At 45.5% G+C, this 23,037-nt stretch overlaps 1 protein-coding gene across 2 annotated transcripts in view; it reads left to right on the top strand.

Annotated features, from left to right (window-relative positions):
• VGLL4 (vestigial like family member 4) overlaps nucleotides 1-23,037 on the top strand; it is a 100,498-nt gene that overhangs the window by 55,263 nt on the left and 22,198 nt on the right. For both annotated transcript variants that reach the window (XM_071440040.1, XM_071440041.1), the window contains one exon: nucleotides 14,132-14,318. In XM_071440040.1, coding sequence (XP_071296141.1) covers nucleotides 14,132-14,318 — 187 coding nt within the window. The remainder of the gene's footprint in view (nucleotides 1-14,131; nucleotides 14,319-23,037) is intronic.

Raw genomic sequence — 23,037 nt, 5'->3', positions numbered from 1 at the left:
TGAACTCCCAGAAGTCTGGGATAAAGCTGCCAGCAGCATTCCAAGTGCCTCCATTGGAATATTTTGCCACAGCTGCTAAACCTTACTGTGACCTCTTAGTAAAGAAAATTGCTTTTAGCTGTTTGAGATGTTCAAATAAAATAGGTCATTCATCAGCTAAGCAGGTAAGAACAATGATGGACTCGATCCTTACTTTGTGCTCAGCAGTCATGGAGGGCAAACAGGAGCTTTTGGACCCAAATCTGGTGACTTTGGTCCTTCTGTGGTGGACCCCACCCAAAGTGAGGTGATGGAATCTCCTTCTGTGGGTGTAGTTGAGTCTTTTTAGGTGATAAGAGGAATGAGGCCTTGCAGACAAAGCTGGGAAGAATTTGAAGTTCCCCAGTCTGAGGCACAGGACCTGCCCAGGTGGGTTCCTTGAGATCAGAGCCCGTGGAGTTGGATAAAAGGAATGTGCCCACAGATGTTAATTTTATATTCCCTTTGCAGGATGAGTTGGGATCAGAGGCTTAATGAAATAGCAGTCCAGCTGTGCCAGCTGTGCTCCTGCAGTGCAGGCCAGGCTGAGCCCATTTATGACCTGAAGTGGGGCTTCCAAAGCTTTTAATTAATGCTGCAGTGTCTCACTGCCCCCAGCACTGCTGTTTGGTTCCATTAAAAACTTCACAAACTGCTTAATTATGGGGTGCAACATCTGCAATGTGTGACAAGGGGTTAGAGAGCTGCAGAAATGCTTTTCAAGTGAGATGAGGAAGGCTTGAACAGATATTCACTGGGGAATGATGTCCCAGTGATGCAGTGAGAGGTTTGATTTCTCCTGTGGGAATAGTGTGATGTGAGTGCTGGGTCACAAACACACAGCTGACGTGGTTTGGTTACCTTTGTTTTACCAAGCCAGCTGCACTTCATGCCTTTTCTGGCTTCTCTCAGGATTGAGTTGCTTCTGCAGCTCTGAAATAAATAGAGAAGGGGCCTGGAGCTGTTGTCAAAAAGGAAATAAATTCAGCTAAGGACCAGCGGGTGCAGGGCAGGAAAAGGCAGAGTGTAACTTTGGTGCTGCTCACCCCTTCCAACCCCATGACTGTCAGGATAACTTCAAAAACAAAAACCTCTGCTTGTTCTTGTTTTCTCCAAGAGTTCTGGAAAACCTGTCCTCAGTGCCCAGAAAAGTGGGAGAAAGGCTGCCTGGGCAGCATGTAATTTCTCACAATCCCTCCCTCTGTGTGCCCTGCCTTCTCTTCCCCTTGGAGAGAACATTGATTTGGAGTGACCCTGCAAAGTGGCCCCACAGAGCAGCCTGGGCTTGTGAAATGCAGCTGAGCTCTGGCTGCCCAGGGCTGCCTGCCCTGCCTGCCCTGGCTCCCTCTCAGCCCTGGCACAGCCTCCAGCCATCCCAGCCCTGCTGCTGCTGGCCTGAGACCTTCAGTCCTTCTGGGCAGGGATTCACTCTGGGCCAGCAGCTTTTCCACAGCTAAACCTTGTAGCACAGTTTGAAAGCTTTGGTGCTCTCTGCTTAGTTAATTTGATTTCTCTTCATCTCTTCATAGCCATTTTCTCTTTCCCCAGTAAAATCAATGTAGTTGTGTGATATGAACCCAAGATTTAAAACTGCTCTGTTAAAGGCACAGATTGAGTTTTATCTTTTTCCCTCAGTGGTGCTGTGGACCTGTTTTGGTTTTTTTTGGAAGACAGTCCTGTCAGTAACAATGGTGATATTTTAGCTTTTATGTGTTTCTTTATACCAGCATCCATAACCCTTGAGAAACAAGATGGAATCCTTTCCTCTGAATCTCATGTGCTGCACTTTTCTAGAACCTTCCCAAGTTCCTGGATAATAAAACACTGCATGAGAGCAGCTCTGAGGGAGTGTTGAGCTCTACCTCAGAATAACAGATCAGAGAGGATTGCAGGATCTGTATTGTGTACCAGCCAGGGCTGGTGCTGAGCTGAATTTGCTTTATTCTCTTGATTTTGCTTTATTCTCTTGATTTTGCTTTATTTACTTGATTTTGCTTTATTTACTTGATTTTGCTTTATTCTCTTGATTTTGCTTTATTTTCTTGATTTTGCTTTATTTTCCTGGCTGGGGCAGTGGCTGGGCCCTGTGTGAGCCCTGCCCAGGATCTGAAGGGCCAGGCTGGCACATCTGCCCCCTTTCCACACACCAGACAGGATCTGAAGGGCCAGGCTGGCACATCTGCCCCCTTTCCATGCTCAGGACAGGATCTGAAGGATCAGCTGGCACATCTGCCCCTTTGCCATGCCCCAGACAGGATCTGAAGGGCCAGGCTGGCACATCTGTCCCTTTGCCATGCTCAGGACAGGATCTGAAGGGCCAGGCTGGCACATCTGCCCCATTTCCATGGCCCAGACAGGATCTGAAGGGCCAGGCTGGCACATCTGCCCCCTTTCCACACCCCAGACAGGATCTGAAGGGCCAGGCTGGCACATCTGCCCCATTTCCATGGCCCAGACAGGATCTGAAGGGCCAGGCTGGCACATCTGCCCCATTTCCATGCCCCAGACAGGATCTGAAGGGCCAGGCTGGCACATCTGCCCCATTTCCATGCCCCAGACAGGATCTGAAGGGCCAGGCTGGCACATCTGCCCCATTTCCATGCCCCAGACAGGATCTGAAGGATCAGCTGGCACATCTGCCCCATTTCCATGCCCCAGACAGGTTCAGGTTTCCCCTGGAAGGTTCCCCCACCTCACTGAGCATTCCCAGGTCCCCCTGCCCTGTGCAGTTTTTGCTGTTCCCTTGCTCTGCTCTCCCCCTGCACAAGGGATTTTGGAGCCCCTTCTGAAGGACAAAGGGATTTTGTTCTCCACAATGGATTCTTTGTGGGAGATGGGTTGGGATTGTTCTGCTGCTCAGTGAATTAAAATCTTGGATGTTTTAAAATCTTGGATATTCTGGATGGGCTCAGTGTCACTCATGTGGGAGACCATGAGGCTGCACATCAGACAGCAAAACCAAAGTGGAAATCCAACTTTTCCCTGTGTTTGTGGTGCCAAATGTGATTTGTTTTTCTCATTTCACTGTGGTTGAGGAAGAGGATTTGGTGACTTGGATGCAAGTGGCAGGGATCCCCTCAGGATCCTGCCCAGTGCCCTGAGCAGTGGCCCTGCTTTATTCCAGACCCATCCCAAAGGCAGCACCCACCCATCCATGTCTTCTCCCAACACCTGAAATCCATCTGCTTTTCTGGTCATATTTTCAAGCATTTCTATCTCTTGAGGGCCATTTTACCTTCCAGGTAGGGAATCTGGGGAGAAATAAAATGGGAATAGAAGAAACATTGCTGGAAAGTGCAATATCAGATTTCACAGCTCTTTTAGAGAGCTCATTTTCTTGAGGGGCTGAATTTTTCCACATGTAGCAAAGGAGGATAATGTGAGAAAAGGTGTTCAGAGCATGTTTATTTTAAACTGCAATAAAAGCTTGTAGTAATTCTAAAAATAGGCTCCAGTTGAAAGAAGTGGAATATTTTTTTACCTTTCTATTGCACCTTTTGCTTCAAACCCTTATGAAGGAGAGTATGCACAATTTATTAGATTTATTTTTAATGTGTGAACATCTCAGAATGAATATTTGAAGCATGGTTGCTGTAGCACATCCTGGCTGTGTTCATACCCACAAGGGACACTGAACACCCAGAACTGAATTTGTGAATTTACAGCCATGGAATATCAGCCCTTAGAGCAGGGTGGGTTAAACCTGAGTACCCAGTAACAGAAACAATATCCCAAAAAACCCCAAACCAACCAACCAACCAACCAGAGGGAGGGTAACAAAGATTTTCTCTTTAGGGGGAATTATTCAAATCTGAGCTTTCAGAAATTGAATTTGTCTCTCTTTGCCATCACATGACAGCACAGCTCTAAGGTAGGATTCAGTGCATTGAAATACTGCCTTAGCCCCAGTTTTACAATTTCTTCTGTTGTGACCTTGTTGTGACTTTGATTTACTTTTGGAATAGATGGCAGGGCTTTGGCTTGGGTTATTTCAGCTGGTCTTTGATTAGTTTAGCTTTGCTAGATTTTATGTAACAAAATCATTTGAGACTCTCAGTCTTGCTGACCAAAAAAAGAACCACCTTTGGTCTGGGAAACAACATCTTCAACTTGTTCCCTTAATTATATTTCACTCACAAAAAACTTTCTTGATTTAATGTGATTTTATTGGAAATGTGAAAGCATTATCACATGTGTCCTTTGCTGCCCAGCAAAGAGGAATGTCATGTTTGCTAAGCAAAAAGAACATGGAATGGACTGGTTTCTGCATGGAATGTAGAGGATGCTTCTCCCTTTGTCCTCCTTCCTCCCCTCCTGTGTTTGGGATGCCCAAACTGCTGCCCCTGGCTGAGCTCAGGAGCTGGGCTCAGCCAGAGCTTGGTTCTTCTCTGAGCAAAGACAAAATGATAACTCTGCTCATTTTCAGTCCCTCTTAAGTGCCTTTGGGTGGTTGGTGCAGGATTTTGCTGGCAGAAAGCCTCAGAGGCTGTTCCTGGGGTGCACAAACCCATCCTCTGCAGAGAAATCCTTTCTGCCATTGGTGCTGTCAGCTATTGCAGCCAGCCCTGGTGTTATCTACCTGGACATCAGTGCAGTTTTACCATTGACTCCATCCAAAGTGTGCCTGCCAGATAACTGAAATCCTATTTTAGCCACACTTTGCATGAGTAAACTGAAATCTTATTTTAGCCACACTTTGCACGAGTAAACTGAAATCTTATTTTAGCCACACTTTGCACAAGTAAACTGAAATCTTATTTTAGCCACACTTTGCACAAGTAAACTGAAATCTTATTTTAGCCACACTTTGCACGAGTAAACTGAAATCTTATTTTAGCCACACTTTGCACGAGGACAGGTACTCTGAGCAAAAAAAGCACCACTTTTTTCAGAGTTCTGTAAGAGTCACCTAAATGGGACATGATCTTAGTGAGAGCTGTGAATTCATGCAGTAATCTCATGGGCTAAAGTTAGAGCCAAGCCTGAGTTCATTGTTGGGCTGGGAGTGAGCACAGCCCCACAGTCACAACTGCTGAGGTGTGAAAGCTGCACTTTGACAGAGGAAATATTAAGGAGCTCTGCCAGAGCACAGCATTCAAATTTCTTCTTTGTGGCAGATCTGCTGCCCTGTTTCTGCCCATGCCATCAGTTCTTGCCTCCTTACCAAGGACACTCCCTCAGGTATTTTTAGGTACCAGAGAAATGACCAGATACCTGAATTTTTCAGGGAAAATTTTCAACCATTGCTGAAGCGTTCAGCAAAGATTTTTTAAAATTGATCTTATGTATTTGTGAAATAGTTTGTGGAACTGAGGGGAGTTGATGTAGCCATGGTGTGCTTTTACAGTGGGAGGAGAGAGCATTTCAGATGTGTCGGGTCTGTCTGTCTGTCTGTCTGTGCCCCGACACGGGCAGGGTGGTTCTTGGGTGCCCCACGTTTCAAAGGACGAGTCTGGACTCTTCAGCTTTTCCATCTTCAGATTGTTTATTGTTTCTTATCTGCAGAATTTTCTGTCTGCCCAACAGAGGTCTGATCTGCAAGGCAGCCAAGGGCACTCTGCCCACCCACGGGATGGTCGTGTCTTTTTATACTAAAATCTACCTACATGATATTTACCTTTATTTCCCAATACCTTTCACCCATGTTAGCAAGTGCACCTTCACCATGAACCAATCCCCAAGTGCCAACATCACCACAGGAGATGGAGGACAAGAAGAAGAAAGAAGAAGGACGAGACACGCCCTGATCCCTCCATCTTGTCTCCATAACCCCCCTGTACCAAAAACCTTAAAGTTTATATTTCACCCTATAAATGTGTCCCTTTCACACCCTTCACTCTAAAGTGATTCTCATGTCCTCAAACTGCTGTCACTTCTGTGGATGGGTCAAAATCAAGCCACCAAACACTCTGGGCAACATTCCAGGATTTTTGAGACCCCCAAGGGTTCTCCTGGCAACTCTGGACACCAGGAACGATGTGCTGAGATCCCACACAGATGAGCAGTCAGTTTTCCACACTGCCTCTGAAGGAGCAAATAGGGTGATGTTGGCTTGGGGGAGTCAAATTTGCCATTTTCTGCCTGTTCCACTGGAGTTTTTGGTACATAATGCAGCGTTTTCAAGACCTATTAAGTAGAAATGATCTCTAATTTTGATCAACAAGATATTTTTGGAAGGATCCTCAAGCGAGCCAGTGCTGCTGCTGCTGCACCAAATTGTGGCTCCTTTGTGAGGCTTTTGAAGGGAAGAGGAGGAAGGTGGGTGGAGGTGAGTGAATGCAGAGGTCACTGTTTAATGTCCCTGCCTGCAGTGAACGTGTCCCTGCTTGGCAGGCAGGGGCACTGGAGGAGCCAGCCCAGAGCACTCACTTTAATCAGTGTATTTTGGTTTTGGCCATGGCTTTTCTGGCATCCACAGCTCTGCACAGTGGTAGCCAGAGCTTGTTCCAGGAGTAAGTGCTGTTCATATGTTTTGTAAACGGAGGAGAGGAGGCTTTTTGCCAATTTTTCTCCACATGTGTATGTGACTTTCTGGTTTCCTAAATTAGCTTTTTGTTATCATAGCAGAAAGTCAGTAAAATATGTGGCAGATAAAGGAATCAGTAAGTTGGCCGCTGCAAGAAATCTGTCAATTATAATAAAGAATATTTCCAAGATCTGATGTCTCACCAGCATGTTTTAATCAGGCTGTTGCCATTAATACTTAATTTTTTGTTATTCTGCAGTTTGCTGTTTTATTATGCTCTCCAGATAGGCCTGTTTAATGTACTCTAAAGGAAATACAGACTACTGGGACTCTGTTTATAGTGGTTGATCTACTGCTTCCCAGAATTAAGTCTTATTTAAGCTCATCTTAAATCATAACTTCTGTAGAAGCAGCCCTGAAATAAAGTAGTGGTGCAGAATGCTGGGTTTTGGGATAAAGGATTTTGTTTCTTTTCCTGCGTGGGGGTTGCAGAAGTGCTCAGCAATGATAGAAATAATATCATTTGTAATTCTGCTTGGAATGTCTCTCATGGTGACCAAGATTTCCTCCTGAGAATGGATTCATTTGTTGTCTTTGGTCAAGAAGTGAAGCAGATCAGCCTGGAGCTGCACCCTTTTCATCCTGCCTGCAGCTGTTCCACCCAGATCTGATTGCAGGGAATTCCCCCTGCCAGGGCTGCCAGTCCTCTCCCACTGCACACAAACTCCCAGGGCAGCAGCTGGCCACATCTGCACAGGGACTCAGTGCTGCATGGCCATCCTCAGCTGAGACCTTGTTCTGATGGCTTCTGGAACTGGGGCATTTCTGGTGCCTTCCCTGCTTGGGATTTGATATCTCAGACCATGGGTTTGTTTTTATTTTGTGCATGAATTGGAATTTTTTATGCCATTTATCTCAATTTATGTTGGCACAGACTGATTTCAGTGTTTGCCATAGTGGAATTAAACATTCCACATTGCCACAGTGGAATAAAACATTCAAGTTTAGAAATTTGTTTAGAAATTTGTTCCAATCTATTTGTTTTTCAATCTCCTAATGATTTTTAGAACATAGTGATAAAAAATCAAATAGATTGTATTTTATAGTGTCTCTTTCACATCTGTATTGCTTTTGTGAAGATCTTGGCTTTTCAGAATATGCCATTTGTTCCAATCTATTTGTTTTTCAATCTCCTAATGATTTTTAGAACACAGTGATAAAAAATCAAATAGATTTTATTTTATAATATCTTTTTCACATCTGTATTGCTTTTCTGAAGATCTTGGCTTTTCAGAATATGCCATTTGTTCCAATCTATTTGTTTTTCAATCTCCTAATGATTTTTAGAACACAGTGATAAAAAATCAAATAGATTTTATTTTATAGTGTCTTTTTCACATCTGTATTGCTTTTCTGAAGATCTTGGCTTTTCAGAATATGCCATAGTTTAGGAATTTGTTCCAATCCATTTGTTTTTCAATCTCCTAATGATTTTTAGAACACAGTGATAAAAAATCAAATAGATTTTATTTTAGTGTGTCTTTTTCACATCTGTATTGATTTTGTGAAGATCTTGGCTTTTCAGAATATGCCATACTTTAGAAATTTGTTCCAATCTATTTGTTTTTCAATCTCCTAATGATTTTTAGAACACAGTGATAAAAAATTAAATAGATTTTATTTTAGAGTGTCTTTTTCACATCTGTATTGCTTTTGTGAAGATCTTGGCTTTTCAGAATATGCCATTTGTTCCAATCTATTTGTTTTTCAATCTCCTAATGATTTTTAGAACACAGTGATAGAAAATCAGATAAATTTTATTTTAGAGTGTCTCTTTCACATCTGTATTGCTTTTGTGAAGATCTTGGCTTTTCAGAATATGCCATGAAAGTAAATCCTGATCTTGAATCAATAGGAAAAGCTGCCCTTGAAGGTCTTCATGTACCACTCTTACCTGGGAATTTGGCTTTAGGAACATGAGGCAACTCCTGTCACTAATGAGAGTTTGTCTGCAGGTATTGGAAAAGGTAATTAAAGGTGTGATGCCCATTAATTAAAGTCTGTTTAATGCTCTTGCCCATGATTTTTTTTAATTAATAGAGTGGCCTGAGGTCGTAATAATTCAATCCAAGACCTTAAAGGTAAGGACCTTGATGACAAACACCACAACTGAAGAATTTTAAGTTGTTTTTTTTTCCTAAAAGTTAATAAACTCATCAGGAATTGACTCTTGTGGATAAATCCATCTGTCAGACACAGAACAAAAACCAGGCAATGTGGAGGGATAGAATGTAAGAAAATAATGATGCAGAAGGCAGTCTCACACCTGAGGAGTTTCAGCTGCACTAATCACCAAAATTAACAACAAACCTGCCCTGAATAGGCACAGCTGTGCCCAGTAAGAACACGAGTGCTACAGAAGAGTGGGTTAGGTAGCTGTGCTGTGAAGAGAGTTAACAAGTTTGCAGACACAGAACAAAAACCAGGCGATGTGGAGGGGTAGAATGTAAGAAAACAATGACGGTGCAGAAGGCAGTCTCACACCTGAGGGGTTTCAGCTGTACTAATCACCAAAATTAACAACAAACCTGCCCTGAATAGGCACAGCTGGGCCCAGTAAGAACACGAGTGCTACAGAAGAGTGGGTTAGGTAGCTGTGCTGTGAAGAGAGTTAACAAGTTTGTTGTTTGTATTGTGAGGGAGAAGAACAAGTCAGTGCTGTGAAGAGCTGCCTATGAGAAATCACCGAGAAGGTTTGGGAACTTTTGCAATAAATGACAACAGGCCCAGGGTAGCGCTGGGATTTTCTTTTGAGGAGTTTTATTGTAACCTCAGGTTGGAATAGGTGCAGCCTGAGGTCTGCAGTGTCAGTGTGAGCTGGCAGGACAAAGGCACGGGAGGGTTCTGGGCTGTAATGAACGCTCCCCCTTTGTGCTCGAACAGCAGGGAGGAGCTCGGGACGGGGGATAGGGATAGGATACGGCAGCCCCGTGGCCCTGCAGCCCACACCGAGTCACAGGAAGGAAACTTGCTGCCAGAGCAGTGTGTATTTTTTTTTCCCCAGTCTTTGGTGACTCCTGGAGCTCTCAGACAGATCTCAGACCCCTCTGGTGTCTCTCTGTCAAGGCACACTTGTTAAAACACGGCTTTTGCTGTTGAGGACGCTCTGCTGGGGCCGGAGCACACAAAGGCAAACAGAGCTGGACATCCTCTGTTTACACAGGGCTGGGAGGCTGGGAGAGCCCTGCTGGCCTGGCAGACACTGTGCTGAGTGCAAGCACTGGCAGGCAGGCTCCTAAGAGGTTAAAATAAAGCACATTCCTGCTGACTGCATGGGCTGGTGTCAAGCGAGAGCAGAGCTGCTCTATAGGCAGACACTACGTCACGGTGTTATCTTTGTTTAGCTTGTCTGTGCTTTATCATGTTGCCCAACAGTTTTAATAAAAAAAAAAAGAGAAGGAGGAGGAGGAGAAAGGAAAAAAAAAAAAAAGACTAGTATGAATAGTTGTAAGTAGAAGTATCTGAAAGCAGCAGATCTGGAGTGCCTTCCACCAGCTGCTGGCTGAAACAAAGAGGAGCATTATGAGAGGCACAATCAGTGTGTTTGCTATCTCTGCTCTCAGTTGCAGGGCAGACTCAAGCCGTCACAGGAATGAATTCTGAAGGCTGGAGTTTGGAGTTGGGGAATTTATAAAACACAGTTGTTTTATCAGAGTGTTGCCTTGCCAGCTGTGTGATGGGAGTCTGGTTTCCATGGAGTGTGGTCAGCTGGGGGAGACAAATCTAGTCCCTAAAACAGCATTTGGGGCCGTAGTCTCCTCTGTGGTTTCTCTCTCTCTGCTTTAAATTCACATGTGGTAAGGAGGAAAGGAGTGGGGGAGGAATGTTATTTAAATGAAGAGCAGTTTTAGCCCTAATCAAATGTGCAGGCCCCATGAGAACTCAGGGTGCTGTGCAAAACCAGTGTAGGAATTTGCATTTTAGCCCTCTAAACAATGTAAAGAGATTGTTTCCTCAATTTTCCCTGTTATCTGGACTCTTTTGTTCTCCTGGACTCAATTGTTCTCCTGCCTGGGGTGGGCAGGAGGGGCTGTACAAACTGAACTGTCCTGTAAGAGACTCTCACTGCCCCCCCCCCCCCCCATTCAAAGTTTGCTTAATTTGATTTATTTTGGCCCAGTGGTGCTGGTCAGATCCTGGTATGTTTAGCTGAAGTCTTGGTGTTCCCTGCATAATCAGGAAAAATGCATTATCAAATTGGATAGGCTTTCTTTGGAAGCCCTTCTTTTCTTTGCTAAGCTTCTTTAAAATAGGTTTCTTCCAGCATTCAATAGCATTTTAACCAGATTTTATACTCTGAATGTCTGAGTATAAAATTATTATAATATATATACATTATATATATATAATATATAAAATTATTATAGTCTGAATGTTAATATATAAATGCTGCTCTTATTATGCATAGAAGAAATGAGTTTTTAAATTTTAAAAATAAAAAAGTCCCAATTTTGGTAATTGTATAGTATCAATGTCCTGTTTGGGGAAAAAGGGCAAGTTTCTGATTTACTGGATTGAAGAATGCCTAGAGATTTCTGGTGTTTTGTAAACACCCAAGTTAGCTTTCCATGGGTATTTAAACTGCCCAAGGCACTCAGGAGTTGCTCAGGAGTCAGTGGGAGTGAGGTGCCCACATGGAATTTGTAATTGCTGTTGTGGAATTTTGTATTGGAGTCCCCAGAAGCGATGGGAGAAGCTGCAGGGAGAAGATTGATGGTGCATGGGTGGGAGGACACAGCCTGCAGCCTCAGGTGCTGCAAGCTTTATCTTTTGCCATTGCTTTTAGGTTATTCCTTTGCAAAGACAGGAGCGAGGGAGATTCCTCCTGGAGAGGAACTGCTGTGATGTGGTTTGCTTTGAAAGTTTAGAACGTGAACACTCCGTAGGTGGGGGTTTCTATTGGCAAAATACAAAGGGAAAATGCACCAATGTACTGATCTGAAAACAATTCCCAATAGATTGTGTTGATAAAAGCTTTTTTCGTGGCACTGGGGTGGTTGTGGGTGCTTCTCAATTAATGTTTGGTTGGAACAGGAGAGCTCTGGGTGTCTGTCCCAGAGCATTTGCAGCAGGGCACAGTTTTTGCTATTTAGAGCTGAGATGGAAAGTTCCTATTTCGATTTGGTGCCAGAGTCTTTAATAGAAATCATGGCTTGTGGTGTATTATGGGTCAGCGTATATTTGCTAGTTTATATTATGCTGACTAAATTGGCAGAATGCTTATTTTTACTGGTAAACATTCAGGAGGTTTTCTCCTCGCTCCTTCTTTTTCCAACAAAATGTTATTTGTCGTGTGTAGGAATTAAGGCAGCATTTTATAAATCATCTGCCTCAGCGATGATGTGAAAATGTGTGGTGGCACACAAAGATTTCCATTGTCAGGTACCACAGGGCTCTAGATGGACTTAACTTAGGCCTAATTTTAGGTCTGGAAATTATGGCTGTGTAAAAAACAAAATGCTTCTGGCAGTGTAGGAAAAATACAAATTCTAAACTCCAGCAAAAGCAACTATTTCAGGGATATTACCAGAATAGGTAACCCTGGTTAATTTAGCTCCTCTCCAAGCCCCTGATGGAGCCCCAAAAGCACTTTTTTTACATCTTTAAATCCCTCTGAGGTCTAAATCCGACCAGAGGATGTGAGTTCCAGTAAATCCATGGTGGTGAAGTGCAGCACTGTGCTGCAGGCTATAGGAGCAGTGAGACATTTAATTGAAATGGGGGAAGCCTGGTCAGGCTTTAACGCCTGCTTAGCACCGGTCTGTCCTGTGCTCTGCACAGCCAACTGTGGCATCGCTGCAATTCTTACACAGCTCCCAAATGCTGGCAGTGGCTTTTCTGGAAGTGTGAGATTTTATATAAAAACTTAGCATCTACTCAGTCTGCCCCAGTTGGAAATTCTGTGATTCCTCTGCTGAAGAATTGTGCTCTTTTGTTCCTGGGTCCAAAGGTAGGTTTAAAGAATAGAGAAAGACATTTAGGGACATATTTAAAAGTTGAATCAGCAAGTTCCAGTTTCCCCCCTAATTTTTCCCTTGCATAGTTATATACCAGACAAGCTTGTTTTGGACAGCATTTTATAAAGGGAATCATCTGAGAATCCGAACGTTTATTCAGTTTTTGATCTGCAATATTTGGCATTAACGTGAACTGTAGCCCTGGAATTTATAACCACGACTGTAAGAAGAGGAACAAAGCTTTTATTTCTCTGTGAATAGTCATGGTTTGCAGAGTGAGGTAATCACAGCCCAGCACTGGGATTGCAGCCTGCCAGGGGAGATCTGGGTGAAAAAGCTGAGGGGGAATCTGAGTGAAAAAGTGGAGGGGGAACCTGAGTGGAAAAAGCTGAGGGGGGGATCTGAGTGGAAAAAGGTGAGAGGGGAAGCCTGAGTGAAAAAGCTGAGAGGGGAAGCCTGAGTGTAAAAAGCTGAGGGGGGAATCTGAGTGAAAAAGCTGAGAGGGGAAGCCTGAGTGAAAAAGCTGAGAGGGGGGAACCTGGGTGAAAAAGCTGAGAGGGGAAGCCTGAGTGAAAAAGCTGAGAGGGGGGAACCTGGGTGAAAAAGCTGAGAGGGGAAGCCTGGGTGAAAAAGCTGAGAGGGGGATCTGAGTAGAAAAAGCTGAGAGGGGAAGCCTGAGTGAAAAAGCTGAGAGGGGAAGCCTGAGTGAAAAAGCTGAGAGGGGAACCTGGGCGAAAAAGCTGAGGGGGGGGAACCTGGGTGAAAAAGCTGAGAGGGGGAACCTGAGTGAAAAACTGAGGGGGAACCTGGGTGAAAAAGCTGAGAGGGGGGAACCTGAGTGAAAAAGCTGAGAGGGGGAACCTGAGTGAAAAAAGCTGAGAGGGGGAACCTGAGTGAAAAAAGCTGAGAGGGGGAACCTGAGTGAAAAAGCTGAGAGGGGAACCTGGGTGAAAAAGCTGAGGGGGGGGAACCTGGGTGAAAAAGCTGAGAGGGGGAACCTGAGTGAAAAACTGAGGGGGAACCTGGGTGAAAAAGCTGAGAGGGGGGAACCTGAGTGAAAAAGCTGAGAGGGGGAACCTGAGTGAAAAAAGCTGAGAGGGGGAACCTGAGTGAAAAAAGCTGAGAGGGGGAACCTGAGTGAAAAAGCTGAGAGGGGAACCTGGGTGAAAAAGCTGAGGGGGGGGAACCTGGGTGAAAAAGCTGAGAGGGGGAACCTGGGTGAAAAAGCTGAGAGGGGGAACCTGAGTGAAAAAGCTGAGAGGGGAAGCCTGAGTGAAAAAGCTGAGGGGGGAATCTGAGTGAAAAAAGCTGAGGGGGAACCTGAGCGAAAAAGCTGCTGCAAAAATAGGTTAGTTCAGCCTTTGGGATCATCCAGGGTGAGCTACCCCTGTCCTGGTGCCTTTTCTCACCGCTTGTTCCAGCATAAAGCCTGGTTTGGGATGCCTTGTCCATCCTACAACCGCATCCCACGTGTGCAGTCTGGGGGGTGTTACTGGGGAATTTTGGGTGATGTTACTGGGGAGTTTCAGGGGGTGTTACTGTGGGATTCCAGGGGGTTTTGCTGCGTGCTCCCAGGGGGTGTTTGTCACTGTGTCTCTGTGGGTGACCCCTGTCGTGTCTCCCCGGGCAGGTGAAGCGGCGCTGAGAGGGGAGCCCCGAATGCAGCCCCTGCAATCCCCCGCGCTCAGCAACCACCGCACGGGCCCGCCGCCCATCAGCCCCAGCAAGAGGAAGCTCAGCATGGACCAAGGGGACGAGGAGCTGGACTGTGAAAACGACCACGTCTCCAAAATGAGCCGCATGTTCAACCCGCATCTGTAAGTGCCTCGCGTCTGTCCCTGCACGGCACTGAGCGCTGCCTGCTACAATCTGCTAAAATCGTGTCCTGGCTCCAACTTTGCGCTCGTTTTTTTCCCCTTTGTTCCAGTTTGTGTGGGAGATCTGCACAAGAGCAGCCGTGATTAGATGGGTTTTCATGTTTTCTTTTGTTTTTGTACAGCGTGAAGTAACAGGAATTAGCTCAGCCTAACTATTTATAGCAAGCCATACGTATTCACCTTGCGATTCCTGCAGTATTGTTCCCTCGTTCTTTGTAAGGCTCTCCTTTCACTTCCCCCCATTCTGAGGCTCTCTGGCTGGGGGTGGGGAGGCAGCAGCAGGAGGAGGGACACGAGTGCTTTGCATTTTTCCGAGGCCAGCAGCTCCGAGGCAGCTGCTTCCTGGGCTGCCTTGACAACTGGGCAAGCGGCAGTTGTTGCTACACATTCCTGCTCTGACAGTCAGGTGTGGAATGTGCCGGCCAGGTAAGGCGTTGATGAGCCGTGTTGGGCAATCAGCAGATGCCATTGCTGGGAATTCGAGCCTGGCTGGCACTGCTGCAGAATTCCTGTCATTCCTGCCTGGAGGAAGCATGGATGGAGCTCCTGTGGCTGCTGCCTCAGCTCCTGCAGCCCCGGCATTCCGCGCATTCCACAGTCATGGGATGTGGACTGAGGGATTTATCCTGCCATAAATCACCGCAGCCTTACTCACAGGCTGGGCCCGCAGTCTGCAGCCTTGGAATTTGTTACAAATCGGGAATCCAGCGCTGAAGTAATGCAAAACAATGAAAGCTGGCTTCTCATTTACAGCATACCTCCTCCTCTCCCCGAAAAATTAACTATTTATAGCCTTGCTCTGGGGCCAGGAGGGCTTGGAAAGAACCGTGTGCTGCATTTCTGGATGCATGACACAACTGAGGAGATTTATGGCATTTTTGAAATGTTATGTAACTTTATGGGGGAAAAGTGTGATTTTTTTTTTTTTAAAGGCTCATTTTCTACTGATGAAATAAAACACAGCTGGCAGTTACGTACATTATAACACTTTATATAGCGGAGGCCATAAAAATAATGAAGTCTGAACCAACAGACTCATGTGCAACCAAGGCTCTAAACTAAAAGATGCAGGCAGTTATTTCATGTGATCCCTTAGCTATATGTCAGAGCTGTCTAATAGTTTCCAGTGTGGTACATTTTTATGGTTTTTTCAATAGAGTCTTTCTGTGATTTTGTATATGAGACACTCATCTTTTCTTGTAATAAAAAGCAGAGGTTTTCTGCCCAGGGTTCATGTGACTTAATCTGTTTCAATTAAACTATCTGCTGCAGATGAATTATAATCTAAAATAGCATGCATGAGGCTATCTCTATCTCTTTTTCTACTTTATTTTGTAAGTTTGATCTGGCCATACAAAAGTATGCTTTCAATGGGATATTATGAAAACTCAAACATTTGTGATTCATCTAAAATAGCTGGATTTTTGTGTATTTCAGATATATCAGAAAAGTTCACAAACATTCTCTGAATTTTGTTCTCATTTCCCTGTCACTGCCTCAAATGGAGTTATTTTTTTACCGTTTTTCATATTTTCCATCTTTTTCTGATTCTCATGTTCTGGTTTACCAGTAAAATTGGATTACTCAAGCCCTGTGGATCTGTCCAGAGAATTTTAGTTGGGAGATGGGAAGTGTATTGTGGAAGCTTGGCTTGTTCACACCCAAGAAAACACAGTAGATTTGGGGAAGAATTATTTTCTGGAGCACGATAATGGCAGCCACTGGAGTGACTTGGAGGTTCTGGAAGTGTAAGGTTGACAATGTTCATTTTAGAAATCCAAATGTGTGAGAGATGTGGAGTGTAGTGTAGAGATCAGGTGCCACGGTGTCTGTGGTGCCAGCAAAGACATTTCTGTGACTGGGACTGTAAAGATTAGTTTGAGGCTGTGTGGTTTGAATTTTCCAGGGCCAAGTTCCCTGAAAGCACAGGATGAAAGTGTTCCTGACACACAACCTGGGCACAGCTGACACAAGTCTTTATAACCCCCAGCAGCAGCTCTTGTTCAGGCATTTGGGTCTTTGTGATGGTGCTGGTAGAACTGGGAAGCAGTTGTGTATTCATTCTCTTAACACCAGCATCTTGTGGCTGGAAATGTAATTAAATAGGCCAAGAATTGTGTGTTTGGTTCTTTAGAAACGGTGGAACCTTTTCCTTAGCAATCTGATCTTAACTCCGAGGTAGCAGCACCCCCACTGTGCTTGAGCAGGAATGAATCCATTGAAAGGCTTTGGATGTGTTGTTAGAAATGCAGTTACGTCAGCCTTTTGTTGGGAAATGGAGTGCTTGGAGACATTCCCTGCTCAGGTGTAATTCCCTGAAGGATCGTTTGTGAGCTCTACTTGGGTCTGTTTACTTTTATGGTGGAAAAACACAACTATTGGAGTGCAGTCTCTGGAGCAGAGTGAATCAAATGCCCTGGCAAGCCTAGCAGGATCCTCAAATGTGTAATGGAATGAATGTGCAAAGAACACTTTATCAAATGTGCTTTTTCAAAGGAGAGAATTCTCACTGCTAGGATAATAATAGACTTGAGAGCTTGTGGATTAATTAAAAAAAAAAACAAACCTGACACTGCCTCCCTTTCATGTACTTTTATAGCTTCTATGTTTTTGTGGTGATAAAAGTTGTGAACACCCAAAACTCCTTGGCTGGATAGAACAAGTACTTCCTAATTAAAATATAGTGATAGGTAATATAGAATTCTCTTATTTTTCTGGTGTGTCCCTCAGGTGTTTATCTTGAAATGCACTCACTGTAGTTAAGCCTTGCTAAAATAAAAGGTGCTTTTGGCTTTGTGCTGCTCTGTGGAGGAGAAGGGAGCTTGTTTTGAGGCTCGGCTTGAAACATGGCTTTGTTTTCCCGTGAATTCATTATAACCACCGTGGTTCACAGAGAGTGATTGGGAAATAGGATTACACGAGAATTCTGTGCGGTGCCGGGGCGGCTGCCTCCGTCCTGACCCGTCCGGGGAGCGCTTGGGGCAACGCGGCCGGGCCCGGGGCCCTCCTGCCCGAGCTCCTGCCCTGGCTCCTCCTCGAGCTCCCTCCTGCCCGAGCTCCCTCCTGCCCGAGCTCCCTCCTGCCCGAGCTCCCTCCTGCCCGAGCTCCCTCCTGCCCGAGCTCCCTCCTGCCCGAGCTCCCTCCTGCCCGAGCTCCCTCCTGCCCTGGCTCCTCCTCGAGTTCCCTCCTGCCCGAGCTCCCTCCTGCCCGAGCTCCCTCCTGCCCGAGCTCCCTCCTGCCCGAGCTCCCTCCTGCCCGAGCTCCCTCCTGCCCTGGCTCCTCCTCGAGTTCCCTCCTGCCCGAGCTCCCTCCTGCCCGAGCTCCCTCCTGCCCTGGCTCCTCCTCGAGCTCCCTCCTTCCCGAGCTCCTGCCCGAGCTCCTGCCCGAGCTCCCTCCTTCCCGGGCCCCCATCTTCCCTGGCTCCCTCCCTTTCTCCTTCCATGTTTCTCTCCTGCTTCCCTTCCCTGTCTCACTCCTGCTCTCCTCCCTCCTCTTCTCCTTCCCGGTCTCACTCTTGCTCTCCTCCTTCCCCTTCTCCTTCCCTTTTCCTCCTGCTCTCCTGCCTTTCCTTCTCCTTCCCTGTGTCACTTTGCTCTCCTCCTTCCCCTTCTCGTTCCCTTTTCCTCCTGCTCTCCTGCCTTTCCTTCTCCTTCCCTGTGTCACTTTGCTCTCCTCCTTCCCCTTCTCGTTCCCTGTCTCACTCCTGCTCTCCTCCTTCCCCTTCTCGTTCCCTGTCTCACTCCTGCTCTCCTCCTTCCCCTTCTCCTTCCCTGTCTCACTCCTGCTCTCCTCCTTCCCCTTCTCCTCCCCTGTCTCCCCCGTGCTCCCTCCCGCTCTCCTCCCCGCTCTCCCGCTCCCTCTCTCCCTTTTCTTCCCTCCTTCCCCTCTCCCTTCCCTCCCTGGTCCCTCCCCGGTGTCTCTCCTCCCCCTGCCCGTCCCTCCCGTTCCGCAGTCCCGGCACACAAAGGCCGCCTTGTCCCGGCCGCCCCGCCGCCCTAAGAGTCCCCAGCGCGGCCGGCGGGCACGGCGCTGCCCCTTCCAAAGAAACGGCCTTTGCAATTCAGCCCGGAGCATTATTTTTGTTCCTTGTGCCGAGTACGTCAGCCTGGAAGCTGGCCTTTGGGGTTTGGGAATTTTCCCCTCGTTCCCGTTTGGTTTGGTGGTATTAGGATTGTGATGGCAATTTATTTGTGTATTAAAATCTTCCTACAGCTAAATGTTCGCAGCTGTGAAGTCAAGGGAATAATTGTCTCTTGGTTTGTGTGATAAATAATTTGGCTTTTTCTTGTAATAAAAGGTCGACACATGAATAAGATACTTTAGTGTGTATCATGTAAAATGATGTGTAGTTTCCAACTCTTCAAATTCTGGGCTGTCTTCAGTTTTGTTACACTGGAGAATGATGGCAAGCCCACCCAAAACACTCCTGAAGTTTTTTACCATGAATATCCAATGACATTTGCTTACTTTAATGACACTGCGATAGAAATTAGTGGAGCATCCTTTAAAAAAAATGTGTACTAAAAGTTACCTTTATTTGAAGACCGTGGAATAATTCAGGCTAGAACAGACTATTTCATCCAACCTCCTGCTCAGAGCACGCTCAGCTGCATCTTCAGCAATTTTAGAGTTGCTCAAAGGGAGAAATTTTGAGTAAGATTTGAAATATTGAGTAAATAAAGCTCCTCATCAGAGGATTCTTGTCACCTTCCTCCTTAGCTTGGCTGAGAGCACAGGGTGGAAATGTTCTGCAGAAAATCCCTGTTGTGGAGGAACGTGGCTCCAGCAGGGCTTGAAAAGATGCAGAGCTGGCTCTGAGGTAGCGTGGGAGTTGTCAGAGAAGCTCTTTGCTGCTCTTTGGGTTCCAAACTTCATGTGGTATTGAGAAATATGTTCCCACTGTCATTTTATTGTGACAAATTGGATTGGGAAAAAACCCCAGCACACAGCTGAGAACACCCAAAGTGTCTCTCATGTGCTGAGTGAAGCATCCTCACCCTGTCCTTGGCACAAATGTGCCCTTGAAGGATTTTGGGGTTCACCTGGGGCTCTCTGAGCAATCCTGCTGGAGCTGCACTCCTCAGTGGAACTGAGCCCATGTGGCTCTTGTTGTGGCAAAGGATCACAGAGCAGCTTTCAAACTGCTTTTCCTAATTTTTTTTTCCCTTTCCTTATCTGCATTGCTTGAATGATGGAGTGAATCAGACATTTTCTTATTTATTAATGGAGATCACACGCTGCACAAAATTAAATTGTTTTCAAGAAATATATGTTAAATGGAACCTTCAGAGACAGACTTGAAAGAGCCACCATATCTGAGTTAATATTTAACCCAGAGTTGTGCAGTTCTGAGCCACAGGGGAATTTCAGACAGCACTCCAGTCCCTTTCAGTTGAAGCACATGTGAAAGGTTTGTTAGGAACAGCTTCAGGGCTAAAAGCAATTTGATTGATAGCTTATCAGTACTTCACAAAAAGGCCTATCTGTCAAAATTTGGGTAGATGTTGAGGTACTTGAAAAACCAGGCAGTGTTAGCTCAGGTGTCTCCTCCACTTGCAGACAGAAGGGGTTTGTTAGCCAGCTCCAGATTTCTGCTTTGATATCATGTTTTCCACTTTCATTTTCCATCTTTTGTGGAGGAGCATGACCCTCCCCTGGTGTGGCAAGGCTCCAAGCTGCCTCTCAGGGCAGAGCTGTGTATGTGGTGTTGCACAGAGGGGTTTGATCACCCACTTTGGGAAGGCATCTGGGGCCCTGTGCACTCAGGGGTGCAATGGGAGCCACAGAATCACAGAATGTTCTGAGCTGGAAAGGACCCACAAGGATCATGGAATCCAACTCTTCAATGAATGGGGAATCCCTGGAGCCCTGGTGTTGGATTTTTACCCCAGGGTAAAAGCAAAATTTTACATTGTGTCATTTTAATGTAAATTTTACATTGTGTCATTTTAATGTAAATTTTACATTGTGTCATTTTAATGTATTGTGTATTAATTACATTGTGTCATTTTAATGTAAATTTTACATTTACACAGGTTCATTGTGTGAATGAACCTGTGTCTACATGGGGTGAAATTCAGCACCAATCCAAAATCCTGAGATCTTAGAAAGAAGCAAGCAAAGAGCCAGTAACCTTTGCAAACATACTCTGGATGTATATCCAATCCCATGGAAACAAAGGTTGAATCTCACTTCTTTCTATTTAACCATTTTCCCAGATGTTTCCTGCAGTTTGACAGATGTGCCTTTTACTAGAAAGTTGTGCTCTTGAGAATGAGAGTGTTATGGACACAGTTGCTATAGACAATGACTGTGTGAGGGTAAGGTTTGGAATAAAACCTTACATTAATTTCTACTTGAATCAGTAGTTCTGTTCCCCAGGCTGGCAGTGCTGATGCTGTGGGATAGCAGGTACAGCCTGGAAGGTTTAACCCCTTCCTGCAGCATTGCCAGGTGCTGGAATTCCCCAAGAGTGAGCTGGGGGAGGACACTGAAGGGAATCCTTGAGCTACAGGGCTGGGGCTGGGCTGGTTTGGGCTTTGTCCTCAAAGCTAGAAGGGAATAAAAGGACTTTGCTGCCATTGGGCTCTGGAGGGTTTGACCCCAGTGCTGGGGTGGCTTTCCCAGTGGGAATTCTGCAGAGATGGATCCCATCCTGGTGTGGATGAGTCCCCAGCTGGACTGATTGATCCCATGTGGGTGGGTTACAGAACCACAGAACGTTCTGAGCTCCAAAGGACCCCCAGGGATCATCAAGCCCAGCTCTTCATTGAGTGAATGGCCCATGTGGGCATTGAACCCAGAGCTGTGCTGGTGTCAGGTGTGCATGGATCCCATGGAGAGGGATCCCATGGAGTGGACATGACTGACATGAGTGATTTCTGCTGCCAAATGATGTCCAAAGAAACCCTGGGCACGTTTTTAATCATGATTCACTAACCAATACCTTCAAATGAGAGTAAGCAAAGTCCCCAAACATCTTTGCTTGTGGTTTGCTTTTCTTATTAAGTCTCCTGTTAACCAGAAGCTGCTGTGGGAGGAGACTGTTGGCTGCACATTGTGGGGTGCCTGAGTTGCAGAAATGCCCTCCAAACACTCATCTCTTGCTGCTGGGGTCCATTTGGTTACAGCTTTCCAAGGAAATATTTTACTATATTGGTCTGAATAGTTGTGTAATATACAATGAAGCTGTTACTGGTTTTATAGTGCTTCTAGAGTTTTTGGTAATTCAGATTTTATTAGCAATTACAAACAGTTTCAATAAACTTTTAATGAAATGTTTATTCCTTCTTTAAAACAGCCTGTGAAAAAGTCTAATTTCTTGAAACCAGTTGTTTAAACACTGCTCTTGGTCTGAAGGCCTAAAGACCCTGGGGGTTGTTTTTTGAGAATTTTTGACATGTCTGGAAGTGAATTATTGTAGTTTCTGCTTCACCTCAGCTAATGTTATAGTGTGTATCTGATGGATAGAGGCCATAATTTGTAAGTTTTAAGGATTTCCCTCTCTCCTTAGAGCCAGTGAAGCTGGAAGGGAAGGCTGTGCAGTCCCATTTCCTCCTGATGATTTGGCACAGTTAATTCCAGCACTGTGTCCTTATTTGTGACCTGCTTTGTGTTCTTAAAGCTCTTACCAAATACAATGGCCATGCTCATGCTGTTGATATCTTTCACTTCCCCTATCATCTCTTTGGAGAAAATTATTAACCTGCTCCTCTGCTGTAAAATTCAACCTGCTGCAGGCTTTTAGGTGGTGGAACTGGGGGAAATCCCACAGACTTGTGAGAATTTGACGTTCATGGATTGATTCAAGTTTGACTTTTACAAAAACAGTTCCATGACAGGCATTGAGTGATGATCAAAAGTACTTTTTCCAAATTAAAAGAGTAAAAAGTATTGCAAGGAACAACCCAGTAACTCCAGCACTGTGACCTTATTTTCAGGGGCTGCTTTGTGTTCTTAAAGCTCTTACCAAATACAGTGGCCATGCTCATGCTGTTGATATCTTTCATTTCCCCTATCATCTCTTTGGAGAAAATTATTAACCTGCTCCTCTGCTGTAAAATTCAACCTGCTGCAGGCTTTTAGGTGGTGGAACTGGGGGAAATCCCACAGACTTAGGAAAATTGGGGTTCTTGGATTAATTCAGGCTGGTACCGACTTTTACTAAAACAGTTCCATGACAGGCATTGAGTGATGATCAAAAGTACTTTTTCCAAATAAAAAAAGTAAAAAGTATTGCAAGGAACAACCCAGTGAATCCTCTAAGAGAACATAACTGGCATTTTGTATTTCCTTTAGCACTCCTGGCAGGTTTCAGCACTGAGCTGGAGCAGCAGCAGCTTTGCCCAGAGCCTGCAGCCCAGCCTGGGTGCCCGTGGCTGATGCTGGTGCCCTGGGCCATGACCCCTGCAGCACTGGATGTGCAGCCTTCCCCCTGACCTGGCCCAGGGTGTTCTCTGGGTCACCATAAATCGTTTTGATGGTATTTTCCAGTGACTGGGTATAGAGGGCTCGTTGCATGTGCCAAGTTTGACTTCAGAAGGAATTCAAAAGCTGCACCTGACCCCTCTGATGGATGGGTGGAGTGTGCCAGAGGTGTTTGGGTGGGCACTGCAGTGGCTACAAATGAATCCCTTCACAGCCTCTGACCTTGCAGATG

The sequence above is a fragment of the Agelaius tricolor genome, unplaced genomic scaffold (genome assembly GCF_023055355.1).
Source record: "Agelaius tricolor isolate 1412-34295 unplaced genomic scaffold, bAgeTri1.0.p SCAF_14, whole genome shotgun sequence".
NCBI lineage: Eukaryota > Metazoa > Chordata > Aves > Passeriformes > Icteridae > Agelaius > Agelaius tricolor.
Note: the sequence above shows the minus strand (reverse complement) of the source record. Positions and strands in the feature narration are given on the sequence as shown.